The sequence below is a fragment of the Chaetura pelagica genome, unplaced genomic scaffold, assembly GCF_000747805.2.
Source record: "Chaetura pelagica isolate M959 unplaced genomic scaffold, ChaPel_1.0 scaffold531, whole genome shotgun sequence".
Lineage (NCBI taxonomy): Eukaryota > Metazoa > Chordata > Aves > Apodiformes > Apodidae > Chaetura > Chaetura pelagica.
In genome coordinates, this window is record NW_009952362.1 from 1,530,469 (window position 1) to 1,552,548 (window position 22,080).

General features: G+C 40.5%; 1 protein-coding gene across 1 annotated transcript in view; it reads right to left on the reverse strand.

Moving 5' to 3' along the window:
- Window positions 1-473: 473 nt before the first annotated feature.
- The window catches only part of SORCS1 (sortilin-related VPS10 domain containing receptor 1), a 192,479-nt gene continuing 170,872 nt past the window's right edge, over window positions 474-22,080 (reverse strand). The window contains exons 22-28 of the mRNA XM_010007929.1: window positions 21,766-21,878; window positions 18,557-18,688; window positions 8,674-8,773; window positions 3,877-3,982; window positions 3,543-3,703; window positions 2,118-2,236; window positions 474-821 (exon numbers count right to left, since the gene is read on the reverse strand). Of these exons, the coding sequence (XP_010006231.1) occupies window positions 765-821; window positions 2,118-2,236; window positions 3,543-3,703; window positions 3,877-3,982; window positions 8,674-8,773; window positions 18,557-18,688; window positions 21,766-21,878 (788 nt within the window). The 3' untranslated portion in view covers window positions 474-764. The remainder of the gene's footprint in view (window positions 822-2,117; window positions 2,237-3,542; window positions 3,704-3,876; window positions 3,983-8,673; window positions 8,774-18,556; window positions 18,689-21,765; window positions 21,879-22,080) is intronic.

The window sequence follows — 22,080 nt, forward strand, 5'->3', positions numbered from 1 at the left end:
CAGTATGGACAGATCTCCCTGCCCATAAAGCACACTAGCTCTGTTCCATTCAAGGTTAGGAGGTTGAAGTGACCTTTCAGCAGTGCTATCAGTGGGATGCCTTCGTGTGAGTAGGATAAAGAAGCTGCTTAAGAAACAGCCTAACCCTTCCGTTGGGATCGCCCGCACTTGCACTCTTTGCAGCCATGGGGCATGAGCAGCAGCTGCAGCAAGAGGAATGAAAGGCAGAGGCCAAAGACATAAACCGGACTGACCAAGAATCTTTTAAGTGCATTTAAACTCCAGTGTGATTTTTTGTGTGTCCTATGAAAGTCTGCTGGGGCAGCTAGCCCTCCCGCAGCCCAAAGTGCTAAAAGAGCAGTTAAATCTAAAGCCAAGAACCCTAAATGCCCCCTCCCGCCTCCCCCAGACCTTCTCCCCACACATCCCAGCCCACCCCTCTCCCTAAAGAAGAGACCCCCATGCATATTCTTGGCCTATATCATTATGATTTTTCTACAAATTAGAGACAGATAAGAAAAAAAGAGAGTGGAGAGGTGAGGGGAAGGGCCGCAGGAGTGAATAGTGGTACCAGTTCCTCTCCCCCCACCCCCCACTAAAACTGAACACCTGTACAATGCAGTTCCACTATGGTCTCAGTATAATGTCCACATGCACAGGCTTAAAGCTAAAAACCCTTTGTCATCTGAAGAATTAAGTCCAAATGCAGTGAGATCTCCTCTTTTTTAGATATAGATACATATCCGTGTCCACAATTCAACCATTTACATAGGTAGGGATTTCTTTTGTGCTCTGGGGCTCAGCAGCTGTGGAAATACTTCCTGTGGCAAAGAAAGAGGAGAACAAGAAAGTCAGTAAATAACAAGTACATTTAGCCAAGGAAGCTGTTTGAAAATATTGCCTTGCTGGGCTTTGAGATTCAACTGTTTCAGACTGACATGTTCTTCTCAGAAATGTTTTCTTGTAATTCGAAACACTGAAGGTGATGTTCTGTTCTTTTGCTAATAAAGATGATTCACCCGTGTTGAACAGAAGAGAAAAAGGGGTGGAGGAGGGAAGGAGGGGTTGAGGTCCTCACAGGAAAAGTAAAACTCATTAGGAATTAGAAGATGTTTAATGAATAACCTTAAGCCTTGCATTTGCAAAAGAGCCTAAACCATTCACACCCAGAAAATAGGAACTGCGGGTTTTTGCTGCCAGAGTTTGGACGGAAACTTAAATGATCCAGGGATATTAATTGATTCCTCCAAGGAAGGATCCCTAAATGTTAGTCAAAGGGGTTGAAAAAAGCTTTCTTCTGAACAGGCATACAAAAGAGAAACACCCAATTACAGTCTTGCTTTGTTTTCCCAAAAGAAAGAAAACTCATTAAAAAAGAAATTGCTGATTTCCAGAAGCAGATGAGGTGGTTGTATAGGAGAGTGAAGGGTCTTTGCACTTTCTATTCTGCTCACACCTAGATCCAGACCTTTTCATTTTCTAAATAAGCTCTGATTCAGTTTCCTCATTCATCTTACTGACAGGAAAGAAAAACACTCTTAGGAAGTTTGTTGGACTGATTACTTTTGATAAAGAATTGAGTCTATGTATCCCACACATTTACCTTTTATGTTCACCAGTGCAGTTACAGGTGCAAACTAAGGAGTTAGAAAAGGCCAATTTCTAGTTCAATACAGTGTGCAGTAGCACAGCTGAGAAACACACAAAATGCTGGCTATTGTAGGAAGCCAAAAATGCTATACTTACACCAAATGCAAAGCTATCCCCAAAACTGGCTTTTGATTGCTCTTATGCTAAAGGTATCAAGGGATTAGTTTCTGACACCAGCAAGAGCAGTTTTGAAGCTACCTTGAATAGAGCTAGTGGGTGACTGATGCCACTTCAGCCTGAGTGACCTCTGAAAGTGGGTGTTTCCCTACTTCTGGAACAGTGTGAACCATGGTCATTACATTCTTTCAGCAAAAGGAAACTCAAAAACCATCTAACTCTAGAAATTTCCTGGCCTAAAATTGGGTGTTTCTCTCTTAGTGTCTTACAACAATTTTGCCTCGGAGGCTTCTAGGGGAAAAAGAAAGAAAAACAAACAAGAAACAGAATTGTTAAAGTTTAGGACCCACCGCTCCGGGTCTTGGCTTGAAACCTCTTGGTGATCCACAAGCCTTTTGGAAGTCCTCTGTCCAGACTACCTTGGTTGCATTTCCTTTCCTTGGGTTCTGGACTGTGGCCTGGGGTTGCTCTGTATGGGGAACACCACATGGGAAGGTTGGTTCCCTGACTCCATCCTGTGTTATGCTAAGCAGGGATGTCCAGCTCTGCTGATGAATAGCTGCTTAAAAGCTTTTAATAGCAACCAGATCTCTCCTTAGTGAACGGGTGAGGAGAGATCAGTATTGATGGCAGTGGGGCTTGCAGCTTAGACATCAGTTTCAACAAGAGACTTTCTTCTTTTTCACAGGCCACGATTTTAGCACATCACATTCCCTCCTTTAATTGCCCTTCCCCTTGTTCCGTCTCTGCAGTAGCTATGACTCCAAGCCTGCTTTAGCAAACACTCCCATACCTTTTAGGGATGTCCTCAGGCAGGATCTAAGCTTTGGTTAAGCTGATGAAGTTGTGCTATGAAGTTGTGGTCTCAGTTATGACTATGGTTCGTTCCTAAGTCAAAACTTTAATTAGTCTAAAACAGGTCCATGTCCTTATTTGCAAGGATCTGTATCTCTGGTCTGGGACTGCAGAATTGTCACCTCACAAGTGGACCTGAGCAATGCCCAAGCAATGCTGGCTTTAGTAGAACGTGTTCCTAGGCTGAAACCTCCCTGCTTGGTCCCAACACTTTTACTGTAGTCAGAGTAACAGAAAATATATAAACATGAGCAAATGTGCGACGGAACACAGTATGCCCTCTTCAGGTCTACTCACTTTAGTCCCTATGAAAGCCTGCTTTGCAAATTTTTGACCCCAGAGGCCTGGGGGAGAAACCAGCCTGAGAGCAAACCTAGCTGTCCAGTGCTGAGATCCCACGTTTTGCTCAGTTTCCCCAGGAAACAGCCAGAGTAGTATTGCTGCTGGCAGTAAGTCTGGCACAGCACAAAGGCCACAGCAATCAAAACATCAAGAAATATTTAGCTTTTAGATCTGACTTACCGAATCACCTCTCACCTCCATGTTCCAGGTGAGGGTGGGTGAAGCTCTCCTGGGTATTCCTCAGGTGTGGGGTTTAGCCCCGAAACTACAACAGCCCCAGCAAAATAAATTGTCTTATAGCGCAAGTTAAGAGTTGGCAGGATTTTTGAGAAGGGAAGGGGATCTACAAAGAGCAACTAGGAGAGAGAAAAAAACCTGAAGTTGTTCCCCTCCTTTTCATCACATGGCAGTGAGGGAGGGGTGGGAGTTAGCAAGGTTTCCTGTAGCAAAACTAGTGCTGCAGCGGAAGAGGATGGGAGGAGGAGTGTGCAGGAATATGGGAAGAGGGGAGGCTGAGAAAAGGGTTAGCCAATTATAGTCAGAGTCTGACCAGCTGCGGGAGGCTTCAAGTTATTTACCTATGGGCTGGACTTCCAACTTCTCACCTACTAGTTGCTCAGGGCTCATCAGCTCACTTTGAGGGACATTAGGTATGCTTTCCCTCTGACTGACTGGACTGACCATCTCTTGATCTTTTTCATTCTGCATCTGTGCATATATATTAAGGCCAGGAATCTTCCTAAAACATTAACAGAAACCATCATTGTGGGGTACTCTGGCATACTATGTAGCATCAGATTTACAAACCAAGAAACAAATCACTGCCAAAAAGAAAACCCAGCAAAACAAACCCCAAACACCTCAGTGGAAGGCAGCAATGGGGAGAAGGAAATGGCACAGGGAGAATCATACCTTTTGAACTTGTAGATCACAAACACAGCTAGTCCCACAAAAACGACAGAGAGGAGCATCAGCATAGCTGAACCACTGTGACTGGGAGTGAGGTCCACCAGGGGAGCTGCAAGAGAGAGGCAGAAGGTTAGAGCCACCCTCAGCCTGGAGTGAAAGTTGCTCCCTCCAAAACCATGTTAATCTCCCCTTATTGCACTCATAGCAGGCCTCATCTGTTCACACATCTCCAGGGCTTCTCTCCCTTTCAAATCCACCTGAGAAGAAACCAGGGTTCAGGCCATTTGTGATATTCAACCTACCCTTTGACGTGAAGTCCCATAGCTTTCTTCTTAGAGGGCTCTTCGCTGTGGTCTGTTAGAGGAATGCCTGAAACCTACTCTATCATATTGCAGACAATTACCTAAGGTCATTGCAGATGAGATCACATGGGTACCAAAACTGGCATTTTCTAGACAATCCTGGGGCTACCCACAGGCCAGCTTGTCATGTTGACTCTCTGTTTTGCTCAGAGCTACTTTGGATAGCTCCCAATGCATAGTGAATGATAAGAAACTGGCTCCTCAGTTTTCCTGAAGCAACAATGCTCACCAAATGCATTGATCTCTGCTCAGTCCTCCTCATTCTGGCCAGAAGATCACTGCCCTTCACAGATACTGGCTCAGCAGCCATGCCTTACTCTGGCAAGTTCTTCTCATACCTCTGACATTTCCAGTTTTTTTCTTTCTCCTTTTCCTACTCTTCTGAACATGTTCCACTCTCTTTCCCCTGGTGCTTTGCTCTCTTTCCCATGAGTCTTCCATGCACAGGTTTAAGAAAAGCAACACAAAAGCAACGCTAATTAAACAACAAGCCCCTTTGTGCTTCTCCTCGGTTTTGGTCTCCACATTTTCATAGCCCCTTGCAAAATAAGGCCACGTAAAACAGCCAGAAGGATTGTTTCCCAGAAATACAAAGAGTATTAAACAGAGAATTTCCATAACTCACACACACACAAAGAGAAAGACACCTAGCAACCACAAAGGGACACACGCAGATCTAGCAGTCTCAGTTGTTTGTGCAGACTCCCCTAAGGCAAACTGTAGACAGACATGCAGCTGTAGCTGTGCCATTACACAGAGCTAACCCATATAGTTGACACATCCTCACTGCCTCTGTCTGGTGTTACACATGGAACAAGGCATAGTTGGTGCCTTCTTCTGCAAACAATGGAAGTTAACTTGAACCACTGTCATACACACCCTCTGTCTCTTGCCCCTCTTCACATGCACTGAACAGCCTCATCCCAAACCAGAACCAGAAGACACAAGAAAACGTGTGCCAAGGAAACACTTACTTATGCACACACCTCACACACACATGCATACTCTCAGCTGTCACACCCAGCCTGAGAAAGCCAAAATTTGCAAAGAGAAGTGAAAAAACTTCTTCCCACATCAAGCAGGCTGCCCTCTGGAAGGTGAGGTACCAGGGTGAAATGATCTGTTATTATGAATTCCTCACACGACTTCACTCTGCCCCTCTGCGTGTGTGTTTTGTGGGTCTCTGCAGTTCTTCAGGATGACAAAGTGCCTCTCCGACTGATTCAGGCTCAGCATCACTCAATACTCTTGTTATAAGGCTGTGCTGAGAGTCTGGTAGCAAACAACTATTTAACTACTTTGTGAGGAATACGACCATATTTTACACACAGTCACGTACAACACACACACACACACACAGAGGCTCATTTGTACAGGTTCTGCTTAAATATCCACACCAAGATAGTTTAGATCCCTGTATTTTTGTTCTCTGCAGCTCCTCTGCTACAGAAAATGCTGCTGTGCATGACCAGGCACACACACAGGGGGAAACACACATGTGCATTGAGGCACAAGAACATAAATGTAGCCAAGCCTTTACATACATGTGCACTGACAAAAACACATACTGCGCTTTGTGGTTCAGTCAACTATGGCTGCCCAGAGTCCAACACAGAGTCATAGTGAAAAGGCTGGGAAAGAAGGGATACTACAGACTGGAGCAACACCTCTGGGCCATGTGCATCCTCCTGGACTGTGTTTTCTAGGGACTGTTTCTGATGCTGGCTTGTGTTCCAGGTTTCCCTGTTTTATTTTACTTATTTTTTTATAAGAGCTTGGGTTGCACAAGCACACTTCTTCTTCCTTGAGAACCAAAACAACAGTTTTCAGCAGTGAAGTAAATCTCTCTTTTGGCACTTTGTCAAATTCTAAACTATAACCAAGTTTTGATGTCATGAAATCAGGCCTTTTATTTAGACAGAGAACTGACTCATGACCTCTGCAGCTTGATAAGGAGCAATATTCCCTAAAGAGCCCACAGTGGCTGCTCTCTGGGTGGTTTAATATCTAGGTTGGCAGTCCAGGCTCATTTTGCATTCTTACTCAATCGTATTTCTCTAAGAGACAAAATCCTGTAGTGTCCCTATAGGACATTGTGAAGCCAGTTACAGCAATCACTCACATCTCAACCAGCAGCTTTGAATAGAAGTACAACAAAGCCTACCTTGCAGGAAAAATGAGTGTTTGCAGCTATTGTGTACAAAAAGTACAACTCATTCCTCATGACTGTGTGTGTAAATATAGATAAAAATGTGCATTTTCAGTGAGCACAACGATCATATATTTACACAGCATGTCTGAGCCAAGCATCCTCTGCTTCAGCCTGACCTAGCAAGAAACAGGCCAGCATGTGCCTGAAGCCCATACTGATATTTAGCATGGCAGTGTGCCCCTCTGAGAGACCCTGCCTTTTGGTTCATTGAGGGCAGCAGACAAGGTTCAGCATCTCAGAAAAGTGCTACACTACCTCCACTAACTATCTGGCTTCAGGTCTGGAGCTACCCCGTATTTAGCCAGCTCTGAGCAGGGATGGAGCAGCCAGGGACCTTGTGTGGTTCCTCATGTAGAGATGCCCAGAATTCCTCTCCAAGAAGCTGCAGGAGGCTCCTACATACATCATGAACCTTGGATCCAGATTAATTTTGTATTAAATGCAGGGCTGGAGCTGTGATGCTAAGTGTCATCTGTTTCCACTACATGATACCAGGCTGCCCAGAGAGGTTGTGGAGTCTCCCTCACTGGAGACATTCAAAACCCACCTGGACACGTTCCTGTGTGATGTGCTCTGGGTGATCCTGCCTGGCAGGGGGGTTGAACTAGATGATCTTTCGAGATCCCTTCCAACCCCTAGGATTCTGTGATTCAGTAATGTCCCTTCAGTAGCAAGAAGTAAGGATGAGCCTTTCCCAGGAATACATTATGTTATTCTTTCTAACTACACTTTTTTAGAAAAGGCCTACAGGATATTCAGGATTGATCTTGAATTTAATGAACATTGACCAAAATGGAAAACAGCAATGTACATTGGCAGAGTAAATGCCCAAACACAAATTTAACAAATTATGAGCAATAGCAGGTAACCATGTTTGAAGCTCAGATTAAGACGCTTTCAGATAAGTTTCTTTTAAGAGGTAGGCATTGAGTATTTTCAGAAAGTAATGTAGTATCACTATATTTCATCATTGAAAATTCAGGCCAAGGATTGCTTCTCTGCTAATTATTATGTAAAATGTAAATGAATTTAAATTTAAAATGTAGACTCACACAATCCTTCTGTGTCATATACCTATTACAGGGGTTTTTTTTACAATCTACAGGAGGGAAAAAAAGCAAACAAACTGACTTCTCAAGCAGTTGTGTGTTGTCTTTTTTCTTTAGAGATTACTCAGCTATGCTGCACCTCCTGCCTTTTTTGTGCTCTTGGTTCTAAAATGTCTAAAAGTAGGCATCTAAACATCTGTCCCACAGCTACTAGAAAGCAGAAACATGCAGCAACATTCCTAAGGAAGATATTAGCAAGTTTTGCTTAGGAAAAATGAAATTATGCAAACACCAAGGCTTTTTTCTGGGGTGAATTAAATGCAGTTGCATTGCACCCTTTCTTAACAGTCTCTTTTCCCTTTCCTTTAGAGCAAAGCAGCATGTGGACTGACACCAGCTTGGGCAGACCTGCTCATAGCATAAAAAGCTTTTTGTAGATCATTTTGTTGGTACAAGTGAACTGAGGCTTTTAGCTTGCAAGTTAGCAAAAGAAGCTGACACTAACTGATCAGAATTATCAGTAGCTCCTGGAGAAAAGGAAGTCTTAAGAATCCTGAACATGGGGCCTGTGCTGTGAAATGAGGATTTAGCATACAGAATATACAGCAATGCATGTAATTAAATAATGGAACTTTGGAGATGGCTCATTTTGAGCTAGGATTAGTTAAAGTTCAAACTGCCTAATCTTATGGGTGTGCATATGTAAATTGCTTCTAGTTTTTCAGACTGCTGAACAGCTGCTGAACTGTGCTTAATTGCTTTGCATGTTTGTTGATTCTAGGTTATCTCAATATCTAAGGTGAGCTGGTGACCTTTGCACTGTGGGATCCAGGTTGAACACGCCATGGTGCAGCTTAGCTGTTGAATACTTCAGAGACAGCCAAGAAGCCCACATTTCTATTGCTGCTTATACTGCATTTCCATCAACAGCAAATTCTTGCACATAAATAAACAAAAGGATTAGCTGTAAATGCAAAAGCCACTATATCTTTTTGGCATGATGAAGAAAGGGGAGGTGGAGCAGTCATTTTAATGTCTGCCTATACACTGAGTTGTTATTGTGACATAAAAATGGGAAGTGTTTAAAATACTGCTGACAGCACACTACTAGCATCAAGGAATATATTGCTTGCTGTGCTACAGAGCAACAGAGATGACACAGAAAGAGGACACTGACCTGCTGTTAAATGGGCAGCATGGACAAGGATTTGGACCCCTGGCTTCAAATCAAAATGGACCAGGTTTTGGTTCAGTTTCTGCATCAGTGTTTCTGAAATCTGGAAAAAAAAAGGAGAAAGCAAGAAATGCATTTGTTTTGTGATCATTGGTTTAGGTTGCCAATAGATGGCTAGGAAATGGAGCTGCACACAAAGCACAGATTTTGCAGAGGCAACAGACTTTATGAGCACAATTTGTTACCACCATAGAAAGAGGGAAATTGTGAAAGCTGAACACATCTGCCAGTACTATGTCCAGAGTGGTTTCTGTATGGTTAGCAAGGAGTGATAGCAACAAGATGCCCTGTCACACCTCTGTAGCAACCCAGCAGCAAAAGAGAATTGAGGCCCAAAGGAACATTATACCCACATGGCTGTGTGCAGGACCAGCTGGCAACAGCACATCAGTAACTCCATTTACTATTAAAGCAAAGAGAAGCATTTAGATTCTTAATGATCATTCATTCATAACAAATAACTTTTTGCTCATTCAGTGGCCAGCTCTTTGATCTTAAAGCATGTTCTGAATGTAATATACCTGAATAAAAATGAATAGTTGCCCAGCTTGTGCTGAAATTCCAAGTGGTAAAAACAAATTTCATTACATCCAGCTGTGAGTTTCAAGCTGGCTGCTCCCTGATCCTGAAGTACTTACCAGAATCAGCTCGAATCTGAAAGTGTTTACTGACTACAGAATGTGGCTCAAACAAAATGCATGTTCCATCTATTCTTATGAGTTACAGACAGAGAGAACACACTCTTACATTATCTTTCATGGCAGAAACATCCTACAGAGCTTTTAGATCACTAGATTTTCTTGCCAGAACTCTGACAACAATACCTCTAGTAGAAATTAATCAGGCTATTTCTCCTTTCAAAGGACACGATAGCAAAGATGAGCATTTGCTGAAATAAGACCCCATTAAATCTGTATTTACAAACTGAAGAAACCAAGCTTTGGTCCAACTTGTTGGTAAACATTCCTGGTTTTGTCAGATTGTCGCAATATGCACAGACCCACTTTCTCCATATCACTCTTAATTATATCCAAGAAGTTCCAGGCATCTTGCTATTAAAAGCAAAAAAATCCAGGTAGATTAATCAAGGAACAGAAGCTTACAGATATGGTGTTGATAGTTTGTTGTGTGTTTTGTATGTTAATTCACTAGATATCTCATTTATTTCACATTTTCTTACAGCAGTGAGCAATTTTGAACCTGAAGATAGCCAGTGTTCTGCATGTGGGTTTATTAGGGAGAGCTGGTTGGAAAACTGCAAAAAAAATTAATAATAAAAAATTCCCTACCCTACAACCCTTACTATGCAGTCACTGAGAATGTGTTTTTATAGCCATACCAAGATCAAGAGGAACCATTTTCTAGTGCTCACCACTTAATTTAATTTGTTTTAAATAAATCCTTATTCCTTCTTGAAGATTAATGAAAAAATGTCAGAAAAAAAGAACATTCCAATAATTTTTGCACCATCTTTTTCATGTTCTTCATTTTTGTCTGGTTGAGTTATTTCAGGAAATGCTACCCAGATATGATTAGATGTTCCTTGGCTATCATTCATCACAGTATGAGATTTATCTGCCTCTTTTATTTTTGTAACATTCTTAATGGTTCTTTCAATACTCTTGGCTTGTACACTTCATTTCTGGCTGCTGATCACTTGAATAGATGCCTTTGGTCCAATATCAATTTGGCAATAACTCTTACAGGCATTTTATTTCTATTTTTTAATATATCTCTTTAAAGTTTACATTTTTTTCCATGAGCGCCAGAATGAGCAGTAAATATATTTCTTCCAATAGCAAGAAAAAAAAAACCACCTGCTTACAAAGAGCCATCTGCTGATCTCAGAGCAGCAAGAATGGTGACACAAAGATATGCAGTATATGAAGAAAGCCTGGGAAGCAAATTTTATCACTCTTTAAGAATCTGAGCCCATTAATAACCAAGACTGACAACTATAAAGAGTGCTTCATCTCTAAAACTGGTGCAACAGATGCAGATTGATATGCTGTAAACCAGGTGCATTAATGGCTCATGGAAGTAACAGGAAAAATATAATCCAGGCCATTTCTAGTCCCAGGCATGACCTAACAACTCTCCTCCATAGCCCTGCAGGAATGATCTTTCTTTGTGCTCTGAAATTCTGATGCTGCTGGAGAAGCTGAGTCTATGAGAAAAAGCAACCATGAGAGGGTAAACCGAAGAAAAGAGCCAACCACGTTATATCATTCCTCTTCAACCCATTGACATTGCTGCACAAAATAGTCAGGAAAACTGCAGAGGTAAAAAACATATGTGATGCCCTCTATACAAAAAGAGGCTTAATGTGATATATAGGTGACAATGCAGCCAGCTAATGCTGCTATCTAGTATTAGAAAATTGCATCATCCAGGACTTGGGCAAGAGATAGAAAAATAGGAGAACTGCAATAAAATCAGCAGGAGAAGGGACCAGAGACTTTTTTTTTTTGGTGCCACTGAGGTCTCACTGGGTCTGCCTGAGGAATCCTGCTGTGCAGAGTGAGGGAAAAACACAGCACTGGCAAGGACATTACAGCTAAGAGGTGCTGTGGCAGCTGCCAGCAGGCAAGCTGCGTGTGTGAGAGCAAGCTCAACCAGTATTATTGCCTGGCAGGACAATTAAAAGGAATAATAGGAAGGGGAGAGGCAGTAAGAGTGAAGTAGAAAGAAAAAATGAAGAAAGACAGAGAGAAACAGTGGCAACTGAAGTTGATTATTATTGTACTGCATTGTTACCTGATCATGAATGAGGACCTCACTGTACTACCTTCTGGACAAACGCAATTCAGAATAAAATGATTTCTGCCCAAAACCATCAGTATCTCAGCAAAAGTTTGAAATAGCCATTACTGTTCTAGGACTACATACTAAGTACCAAAGCAGGCAGCAACTGTTCATGCTAAGCAGATTATACAGTGTATTTCCTTGGCTCTATTAATTATATGCTCTCCCAGTGGCTTTTTGGTTGCAGCTTTTTTGCCTGGGTCTTTGTGGAATCTGAACAAGTGAAAAAATGAGTAACAGCCTGAGACTTTCAAAAGCACCAGAAGTTCTTGTGAGATCAGACATCTGCCTTCCTCAGGCAGCTCTGGAGATTCCTGACACACACTTTTGAGGGAAGAACAGATGCATTCAAACACTTTTTACAATATTTGCTTGCTTGGTACAATATTTTCATTTCCCTTTATGTGGAAAGTCAGATTATCTTAGAAATTTATATAGTCTAGAAAGGGAGAAAAATGCATTTCTGTAGTTTTTTAAATTATCTGAAATAGAAACCATACACAGTGGTTTACAGAGGTCAGTATTTGAAGTCAATGAGCAGGTTACACACAACTAAAGGGCCAAATTCCCATTGGGATTGGATACTGCTCTCCAAAGTTTCACCTGAGATTGCTTCTGGTCCTCACATGGTCCCAAAGGGATCTCTGAAATGCAGATCACTCAGGACACTCATTTTCAGATTGGAGAAGTGGCTCTTCTGCCTTTCATTTTCTATCCAGTCTATTTGTAGCTCAGTGAATCACAGGTTATCAGACTTTAACCTAGGAGTGGTTCTGACTCATATTTTGTTTACAACATCAATAAAGAGTCTTTCAAATAAATTTCTACACAAAGGCTGATCTCAGTCACTGAGGTAATTAAAAGATTTAAATGGGAAGCATTTTGGATCTGGTGTCTCATTTTATTTCTGCATTCAAAGTGGCACCCTGGATGCATTTTTGTTCAAAAAACAGATAAGGAAATATCAAAGTACTTGGGTCTGTTTCAAAAATAGCAATGCAACTCCTGTTGAACAACTAGACCTTCATCTGGGGAACAGGTTGGCTTCAGGCCTTTCCTTGTACTCTCATTGCCAGAGATGTACCTAACTCAGCTGAAGACAAAACTTCTTGGAATAGCAACCTCCTAATTTATAGTCTTCAAGAGTCTCCCTTGTGAAAATAATTAGCTTTCAGAATTAGTTTTGGTCCTTAACTGAGCCTCATTGACTTTATCTGCTTCATTTGCAGAATTAAGCATGATGTGTAAAAATAATTCAGTAATAGAAACCATTCTTCATGTATCATTTTTCATCAAAGGACACATAATGAATAATAATAACAGACAATTTGTGAAGGAAGAAAAGATATTCCAATTTAAAAATGGAACAAAACAAAAATTAATTTGGCTTCTCTTAGCATTTTGTCAGAATTAGGACTGTGAAAGAATCGTGTGCACCAAGAAGCAGAATTATCACTCTGAAAGGGCATTTTCCTTCACTTTTTGGAATTTTGAAACCTCTGGTGTAAATTAGTTTAGACTAACTGAATGTGATTCCACTGTGCCAGTATCTTCTAGCTAAAAATCTAGATAATTGCATAGATTATCTGTAATGATCTCAACTAATGAGAGCTACACTTCAATTAATTGAGTAAATCAATAAACAACTAAGGAAAGAATTATGCACATTGATTAGTAGGAAGCAACTTGAACCAGCATTACAAAAGTGAATCAGGAGTCAGGGCAAATGCAGACAACTTTAAACTCACCCTGCATAACTGTGAGTACTTCACATGAGGTCTCTAAACCTTGCTTAGCTTAGCACTGAAAAAAGTACAATCACTGACTTGCAGGGTCCAGCAGGAATTTATTGAGATCTTTAATGGAAGATAAGTTGTTGTTAAGTATCCAGAGACATTATGAAAGCACAAGGAGAGGACATTCCTGTGGTATCTCAGGACAAAAACTGACCAGCAGGTATGAACCCAGAGAGAACATGAACGTAAAAGCCAGGGTCGCTTTAGATGAACAAAGGTGACCAGAAGGAGTCTTGAGAATCAAGGACTGCTCTGTACACTGAGCAAAAGATGAGAAGGGGAGAGGGCTGATAGTCACATGGCAGGAGTTAACTCAAAGATACTAAGACAAGATACATAGCCTCTTGTAGAGCACACAACATCTGATCAAGAGAAGCTAAGTAAAACAGCTTAGGAGGGTGCTTGAAAAAAAAACAATTAAAAATAAAGAAGTTGTTTCAGCTACAATGAAGCAGAAGTAAAACTAAAGCAGTTTTAAGGAAAGAATTCTAAGATATGCACACATACAGCCTTCCTGAATGTCATTGTCCATAGCATTAAATTCATCAGAGTTATTTAATCTTCTCAGTCAATCACTGCCAATTGATATTCAGTCATCCATGTCATTTCCCATCTCTTTGGCTGGATACAGATACTGGCCACAGCTGCAACATGTTGAGCACAGTTGGCTACCGACCAGCTGATACTGCCATTTGCCAAAGACTCCATCACACCTGCTGCATTGCTGATTGCTCATTTCAGAGACAAGATTAATGGCTTCAAATGTCATTAACTAGTTGCTCTTGCATCTATTTTGCATTCTGCTTTTATGGTTGTTTTGAATAGGCCAGGGAAAAGAATGCAAACGGAGAACTGAAGAGAAATGCATGAAAACACTGAAAACTTTACTTTATATAGAAACATTACCTCAGCATTCTCATGTATCTCATTTGATTATCAGGAGACAGATTTCCTGCGTGACAAAAAGCATCTACTACCAAACAATATGGAGAGAAGAAAATTTGTGAAATGCATGAATAAAAAGATAACCCTTCAGAATCTGCCTATAGAAAAAAAACCCATAGACTGAAGAAAACCTGAGTGATCCTGTGTATTTGTATCACTGCCCTCTACTGAATTGTAAGCAGAATGTCTTCCTAATGCACATTCATTTGGAATTGGATTAGTGCTAAAAGTAACTAAAAAATTACTTGAAATGCTACTAATTAGAGGTTTGCCCTTCACTGAAGAGAACAAATTTGGTGCTTTTGAAGCAGCAGATCTGAATTCTGTAATTGTCACCTTCCCCAAGCCCATCCGCGAGGATGGCACAGCAACTGCCTGTTAGTGCAAGTGGCCAGTGGTAATTTCAGGTGGCTGCTCTTGCAAGATTTGGGATATTTTAGTGGAGTTGCAGTGACAACACATAAATTAAACAGCAGCATTTTACAACTGCCAATTTTTTCTACAATTTTAAGCAGGTTGGTAGTCTGTCCTCAATGTGAAATGAAGCAGGGGAGACATGTGGCCCAATTAAAAAAAAAAAAAAAGGAAAAAGGAAAAAGAAAAAGAAAAAAAAGAAAAAGAAAAAAAGAAAAAAGCAAAGTTGCAGCATTCTGGTCATGAACACATGACCAGAGTGTTTTGGATTCTGCAGGACAGAAAGGTCTCCTCTTGATTTTTATGAAACTGTGAAGAATAATTTACACTTACTACAAAAACTGGAGTGGACCAAGTAATCTGAGATCCTCAAAAATTTTGCATTTCTGTATTAGATGGAATTGTCCCATGCTGCACATTGAAAAACCTTCCCCAGCCTCATACATTGCAGATTTTTTCAGCTGTCAAAAGCAGATAAACTTTTTTGAAGGCACTTCAGTCTCTCATGGGAAGTATCAGGAATGCAGAGGTCACATTTTTAAATGTAATCTGCAAACAGATATAACAATAACTGACACTATGTGCACACAAAAAAATAATTTGGGACACTTGAAAAGAAGGGTAGAACAGCTGAAGGAGAAAATTACATCTTCCATCTAACCACAGTCTCATCAAGAGCGTGAGACACAAATGCTCTTGTCATGAAAATCTGCATGGAAATACATTTTTTTTAAGTGTTGTGCAGTGCATTGGGCAACTTACACACTTCTCCAGACCCACTATTACTGTACTCAAAGGCATTCTTAAAAAGCCAAATGAGCAGGTACCAGATAAGAACAGATCAGCTTAAACTGCCACAGGGGGAAACAGCAAGAAAGCAAGCCCAGCCTGCCTCCACCCTGTGGTCATTAAGTACATATCAGATTTACTGGTCCAAAGTCCAGGAAACCACATGTATCCTTAATTGTTGCCCACAGCAGAATATTTGTTTAGCTCAGGTGATGAAATACTGCTTGGCTAAGCAAGTTGCCAAAAACCTTGCAGGTGCTATGTGATAGACATCCTCTGCAGCAATCTCAGAAGTTTCATGTGGGGAGATGTAGCTTGAAGCCCTTCTTCAGTTACTGTTTCTATCACTCTTCCCTTCTTCCCAGTCCATTAGCTACCCTCTGCTTTGCTTGTTCTAGCTAACTGAAGTCCAAAATCATTGAAACACCTGCATGCTTTACCTGGCTTCTCCGTTTCCAACCCAGGTTGGATGAACCTCTGGTTCTGGTACCAGGCATGCAAACATGGTGGGTTTGGGACTGTATCACCACACCCATGTCATGCGACTGCAGCTAAACATGCTGACTTCAGGAGGCTCTAACAGGAGGCAAAGAGAAGGAGGGGGCTATAGCACACTTCTTTCTCCTGATAAATCTGTGCCTATGGTGTGTGTGGTGGGTTTTGTGCCCTTGTGTGGTGTTTCACTCAGTTTCACCAACTTCTGATTTTGAGAATGAATTAGGTTTTCCCTCCCTTTGGTATTGAAGAAGGGGCTTTAGCAGAATATAAACATTAATTTCTGTAATTCCTCTGTATCTGATCAATTCTAACTGTAAGTTTTCCAGGGACTGAAACTATTTGTCACTGTGTCTCTGGACAGGCTAACTATGAGTCTCAGGTTGTAGAGTAGCTTCCATGTGTGATATGACAGCATGAAAAATCGAACCTATATAATTCAGTGCTTCCTTAAAAAACCCTTATTCCATTGCAGTGTTTATAGAAACTATTTCCATTTTGTTCCTGTATACTTTGAAGTTTCTCTTCCAAATGAGAAAAATTCATCCAGAATTGAAACTCATTTGGGTGTACACCTGCAAACACACAAACTCACATGCCTTTGAATAGTTTGTTGCTTGCTTATGAACCCAAAACAGATTTCTGTTCCTAACAGAAAATAACACTATACATCATAAAGTACCTAAGAAGCAACTGAAGCTGTCATCAGCAAAAACATCTGTTCCCAGTACTCATCCCAGTGACTTAAGGCACAGGCAGAAGCTGTTTAATGGGCTCTGAAATTGGTAACAAAACAGGAACAATCTCAGAATATACTTAAGAGATGATGAGGGCAGTGACACATTTTGGGGCCCTTTTCAGGCAGTTCCCACTGAAAATGTTACTATATTCTACTGGCATAATTAGGAAGGAGAAAGCAGTACCCACAGACTAGTAAGAAAAGCATTCTCATCATCCTGATGGGAGAAGGGGAGATGCTCCTTCACAAGAAACAGCTGGCTGCAAATGGCAAATAGTTTCTCTCTCTGCAAAGGTTACCATTTGGATCCTTCACAATTCCAGAGAAGTTGCTGGAGCCCCACTGAAAATGACATTTCTTCTTGTCCATAAGAAGGGCACAGTCAGGGCTTTCTTTTTGCACAGCCACAGAGACTTCATATTTACAGAATGGAAAAAAGAAAGGGACAAAGTGAGGGAGATACTGGCAAAGTACAGTAAGCTGCTGAGTGCTGAAGGGTAGCTTGGGTCAGATGTAAATTTGAAAGTTTATGGACTGGCTTCCTTGCCAGTTTTTGATGGAGGAAAGGAGAAGGGGGATGAGGGAGAAAAGGGAGGAGAGGTTTTGCAGAGCAGTAAATCTCCATATTTTTTGTTAACTACATGCATGGTGAAAATTGTAGAAGAAATTAATTTGTCAAAAAAAGCAGATGATGGCTAGGGATACTGAGCAAGGGAATGCTTAAGAATATGGGTGACCTAGTAGTTTGAAGCTCACAGATAAGGTAACAAGGCTTTAGACCACTGCTGGAGGCAATTGCAACAGCCAGTAACAGGTAAGAACAATGAATAGGCTATTAGAAAACAAGAATAAAGAAGGGGGAAATATTGTTGATACATGCACTGATGGGAAGACTTCACTCATTCACAAATTAAGGGACAAATCCAAAGGGAAGTGCTAATACCCTTGTGCCATCCAGTAATGCTGAGGATTTCACCATAGCACTGAGGTTGATACTTATGAGCTGATGACAGCCTCTACCCTAATGCTCATACAGCCCATACCAAGATGGGGTATGTCTGCCTGGGCCACGGACATGCTGTATGGAGATGCACAGGTATACTGGTGTTTCAAGCAGGGCTAATCGCCTACGTCTCTGGAATCTGAGGTAATAAGCAGAGAGACATTCCAGGATTTTTGCCCAGCACAGTGAGTCACAATCACGCTAGGCCCTCTTGGTGTACAGGACCTTTTGGGTCTTCAGGGAGATATAGTCCTCCAGTTAATAACCTCCTTCAGCTTTGCACAGAGAAAATAATCCATAGTGGTTGAACCCCACTGTCAGCATCATGAAGAGGGCAGGCAGATAATCCAACCCCATTCCTGTGCCTTAAACTAAAGAAGTTCTGATCTGCCCAGGTATACCACCTAGCTCTGCCCTTCAGTGCTTTCTGGGCTCTCGATAGCTTCATAAACTTTGCTTTATGAGGCTGCTCCCATTCATGTGGGCAGGAATCATCCCCTAATTCCTCCCTGCTTTTTTTCCTGCTTTCATGAAGTAGAACAGAACTTCTAAGGGAGAGACATGAGATCACATGAATTTATGCCAATTTATCATTACCAAGGGATCACAAATGGGAATGTGTACTACATTTTTTGTTGTACTACAACAAAAAAACCATCAAAACCCACACCAACTAAAGAATAAAAAAACAGGAGGTAGCCTATACCATGGGCATTGTTTAGACTCTGATCAATCAGATACATTTATTCCACAATTATTTGTTCTAATCTGTCTTGGAAATCCCATATATATACACACAAATGCATAAACATACACTTCTCTGAGTAATGGACACCATACCTGCTCTAGGTCTGCTGCTGTTCTTTTCTTTTCTCCTGTGGCATCTTGATAGGGTAAAATGAAGAGTTCAGCAGATGTGGGCAGACCTGGGAGCACTGCGACCAGAATACGCTTGCTTGAAATACCTGTTGCCTGATACATAGACAATTAATGGACAGATAAACAATGGGGGTGGCACTGAATTATGACAGCTTCTTTGCTAAGGCATCAAAGTACTTATACAAATGATGTAGGGTATATCTGGTAGGACAGGGAGAATCTTGTTAAAATTCACTGGAGGTAAAAAGGCAGGGATTAATAATTACCTGATCTAAGCTAATTTATCATGTTCTACGGTAAAATTTGCAGGGTCTTAAGGCAACAGTGATAATCAGACATACTAAAAGGAGCTCCTAAATAAGTGTTGCATATGGTATGATTTGCTTTGTGTAAATTTAGCTATTTTAAAGTTATCTGACTATCCCACGTTAATCCCTGGGGTTCTTCATTTAGTCAGTGTAAGAAGCCACATGTGGAAGGGAAAGGCTGTGGGCAGAATTGCACTCTTGAGGTGTGATTAGCATAAACATCTTAAAAGCCTTGTGGAGACGCAGGGACAGAGGATGATGAATCATGTTTGAATCCCAAAAATCAAACAAATTTTTATAGTTCACATCTGAGTTAATTCCACAAGTTAATGAGGTTTTTTTTTTTGTTTTTTTTTTTTAGCTGTTAAAGATTGTATTAATCTGCAATATTTTACTTTTTTCATCTTGTTGGCTGAGCATCTTAAGCCATCAGGTCAAACCCAAATCTCTCTTCAACACAAATTAGCCAAAAGTTAGAAAAAAACACCCTGCAGGCATCACTACCAGGGTCATCCCTTGTCATGGGTTTCAGCTGCTATTACCAGGACATCATTACACAATCAGATTGTGGAGTTCTAAGAACAGCTTGTTTGGCCTTCAGGAAGCTTTGTGAGCCAAAACAAGTAGAAACATAGTTTGCTGAATTTTCCTCCATTGCCTCTTTGTGTTGTTGGTTAACCAGCAAATGTAATTTAATCTCAAGGGTTTGATTTAAATCTTAAGTTTCTAAGTGCTGAATTTAGTAGGTCACTTTCAAAGGAAGAAGAATGGTGACCTCAGACGCAGCCAGAGATTCCCCTGCAGTCAGGACATTCAACCCTCTCAGACAGTAATTGGACCTAAAACTCAGATTTTTTTCTCCCTTCTAGATCAAGAGTGAGGACTTGGAGAGGCTGCTCATTGAAGGAAATCATGTTCAGAGGACAAGGACTCAGAGAAACTGATTACACATCACTGTTACCTGAGCTCATTCCATTCTGAGGTTATCCCATGCCTGACTGACAGCCCAGGGAATAACATCTGGAGCTATGAAAAGGGAACCCTTCCCCTCCTCTCCACACCAAGGAAAAGCATGTAGTTTTGTTGCTGTTGTTTTTGGTTTAAATGTGGACTTAGGAAGAAACCAACACTATAACAACAGACAGGTCTTGTATTTTCTTCCCAAATATTCTGTGTAGCCAGGGCTTGCTTTATTTGTGCTTGCCTAACAGGTTATTTTCAGATGTCAAGAAAAAGACAGAATTTTACTGGTTAATAGAAAGTCTTCATTTTCTGGGACTGGGCATGATTTATTTTATTTTTTTTTGTCTGGAAGCTTTTGCCTGATCTATCAGTTAATTTTTGTTTGCTTTATCAAAAGTGGGAGACATGACTTGGAAAATCAATGATGTGAACAAATAATTATGATCATAATACAAAATTGGATATTTTGTGATAATCTGAAATTATCACTACTTATAGAGAAGATCAAATTTTAGGAGATAATTATAATTTCTCATGAAGAATTTTTATCCCAGTCTATGGTACTCTGTAATAAGAATGTAATACTTTAATAAAAGTTCATAAAAATTCTATAGCACACCTATAATTTCCTATTAAATTATTCAGTTATTCAACTCATTTTTATACAGTTTACTTAGCTGCTGTAGAAATCTATTGGGTTTATCTTTAATTTTTACAGGAACTTCTAACAAAGGCTTGTTTGAGGTGAATCATTTAGTTATATAAAGAGACTTAATAGCTATCAATTCTTATATTTTTTTTAAAATTCAAACAACAAAAAGGCTCTGTGTTTTCACTGCTCTGCTTTTGGAACTTGGTAATTCATACTGTAATTTTATAATCCTTTTTTAATGGCTTGATTTTGTTTTATTGAGTTATTTATATACTGAAAATTCATCCTGAAGACAAATGGATCCTTGAGTACTTGATACAGACATAAATAAGACAGAAGAATAAGCTCCAGAAAAATGTGGGGTTTTTTTACTTTCCTTCTCTCCTCCTGGCTTTTCACAAAATTGAAGGAAAAAAAATCTTACAAATAATCCAGACAAGTTTGTGTGCACCTGGTTAGTGCAAAGTGTCCTTTCAGTCTTTTTGCAGAGATGATGCCACAAATGAACAGAAATCTTGCTGATATAATCAAAAAGCCTTCTATCCTTTCAAAATCTGAGTATCTTTACTTAAAAAAAAACAGAAACCCTGTTTCAAATAGTTCCTTTCACTACTTTTCTGCTGAGCTGAGAAACTTCTGCTGTCTTTTCTAACTTTTCTTAGCCTCTCAATTTGAAATCCAAATCTTCACTCACACAAGAATATTTTTATGACATTCTGTTCCACAGGTAAAGAAGGAACTTCAGAGCTTCTCCATAGTGTTGACAGGAAAAACAGTATTCAGTCCTGACCCATGAACCTCATGCTATGTGAAAAGCATAAAGCACTTACTGTGGTGCTCTTCTCTGTAGTAAAAATTGTTTTCTCTTTGGTCTTCTAAGTTGTCTACAGAATATTTGTAATTCCATTAGAATAGCACTACTTTCCATTGTTGTATAAGAATAGCAGTAAAAGAAGTAAGAATTGCTATGCAGCAATAAAGACATTTATTTTCCATATGCCCTTTTCTCAGAAATATGCTACATAATCCACTGAATAAACTGAAGGGTGAAGCTGAGCACTAGATTGACATAGGATGGGGTAATTTAATCTGTCTAAAATTCATGATTCTGGCCTCAAACATTAGTCTAGCCTCCTTTTATGGCTGGTAGAAACAGACACACCTTCAGAGAACAGTGGATCCAGTCCTAATGTAGGAATAAACCCAAAATTAGAACCATTGTAACACAGGTTATGCAGATTGCTTACCTCCATCAGAGCTCTCTTGACTACTCTGCTGATGTCCCTTCTCCACTCTGGGATGTCTGGATTGTAGTCATCCAGGTTTGAAGAGAACAATAACTGCAGGGACTGAAATTGCTCTGCAGATACAATGACACGGTGGTAAGTGAAGGCTGTGAAATGCATTAGTGCCAAACAAGCAGGCAGAACCTAGCAGAACCTGCTGCTTCATCAATCTGCAGGTGATGCACAAACTGTCAGAGAATCCAGCAGTGTCTGAGAGATTCACTGAGCAATTCACAGAAGTTGAGAGATTCACCGCTTGAGTGTCATGGAACTGAA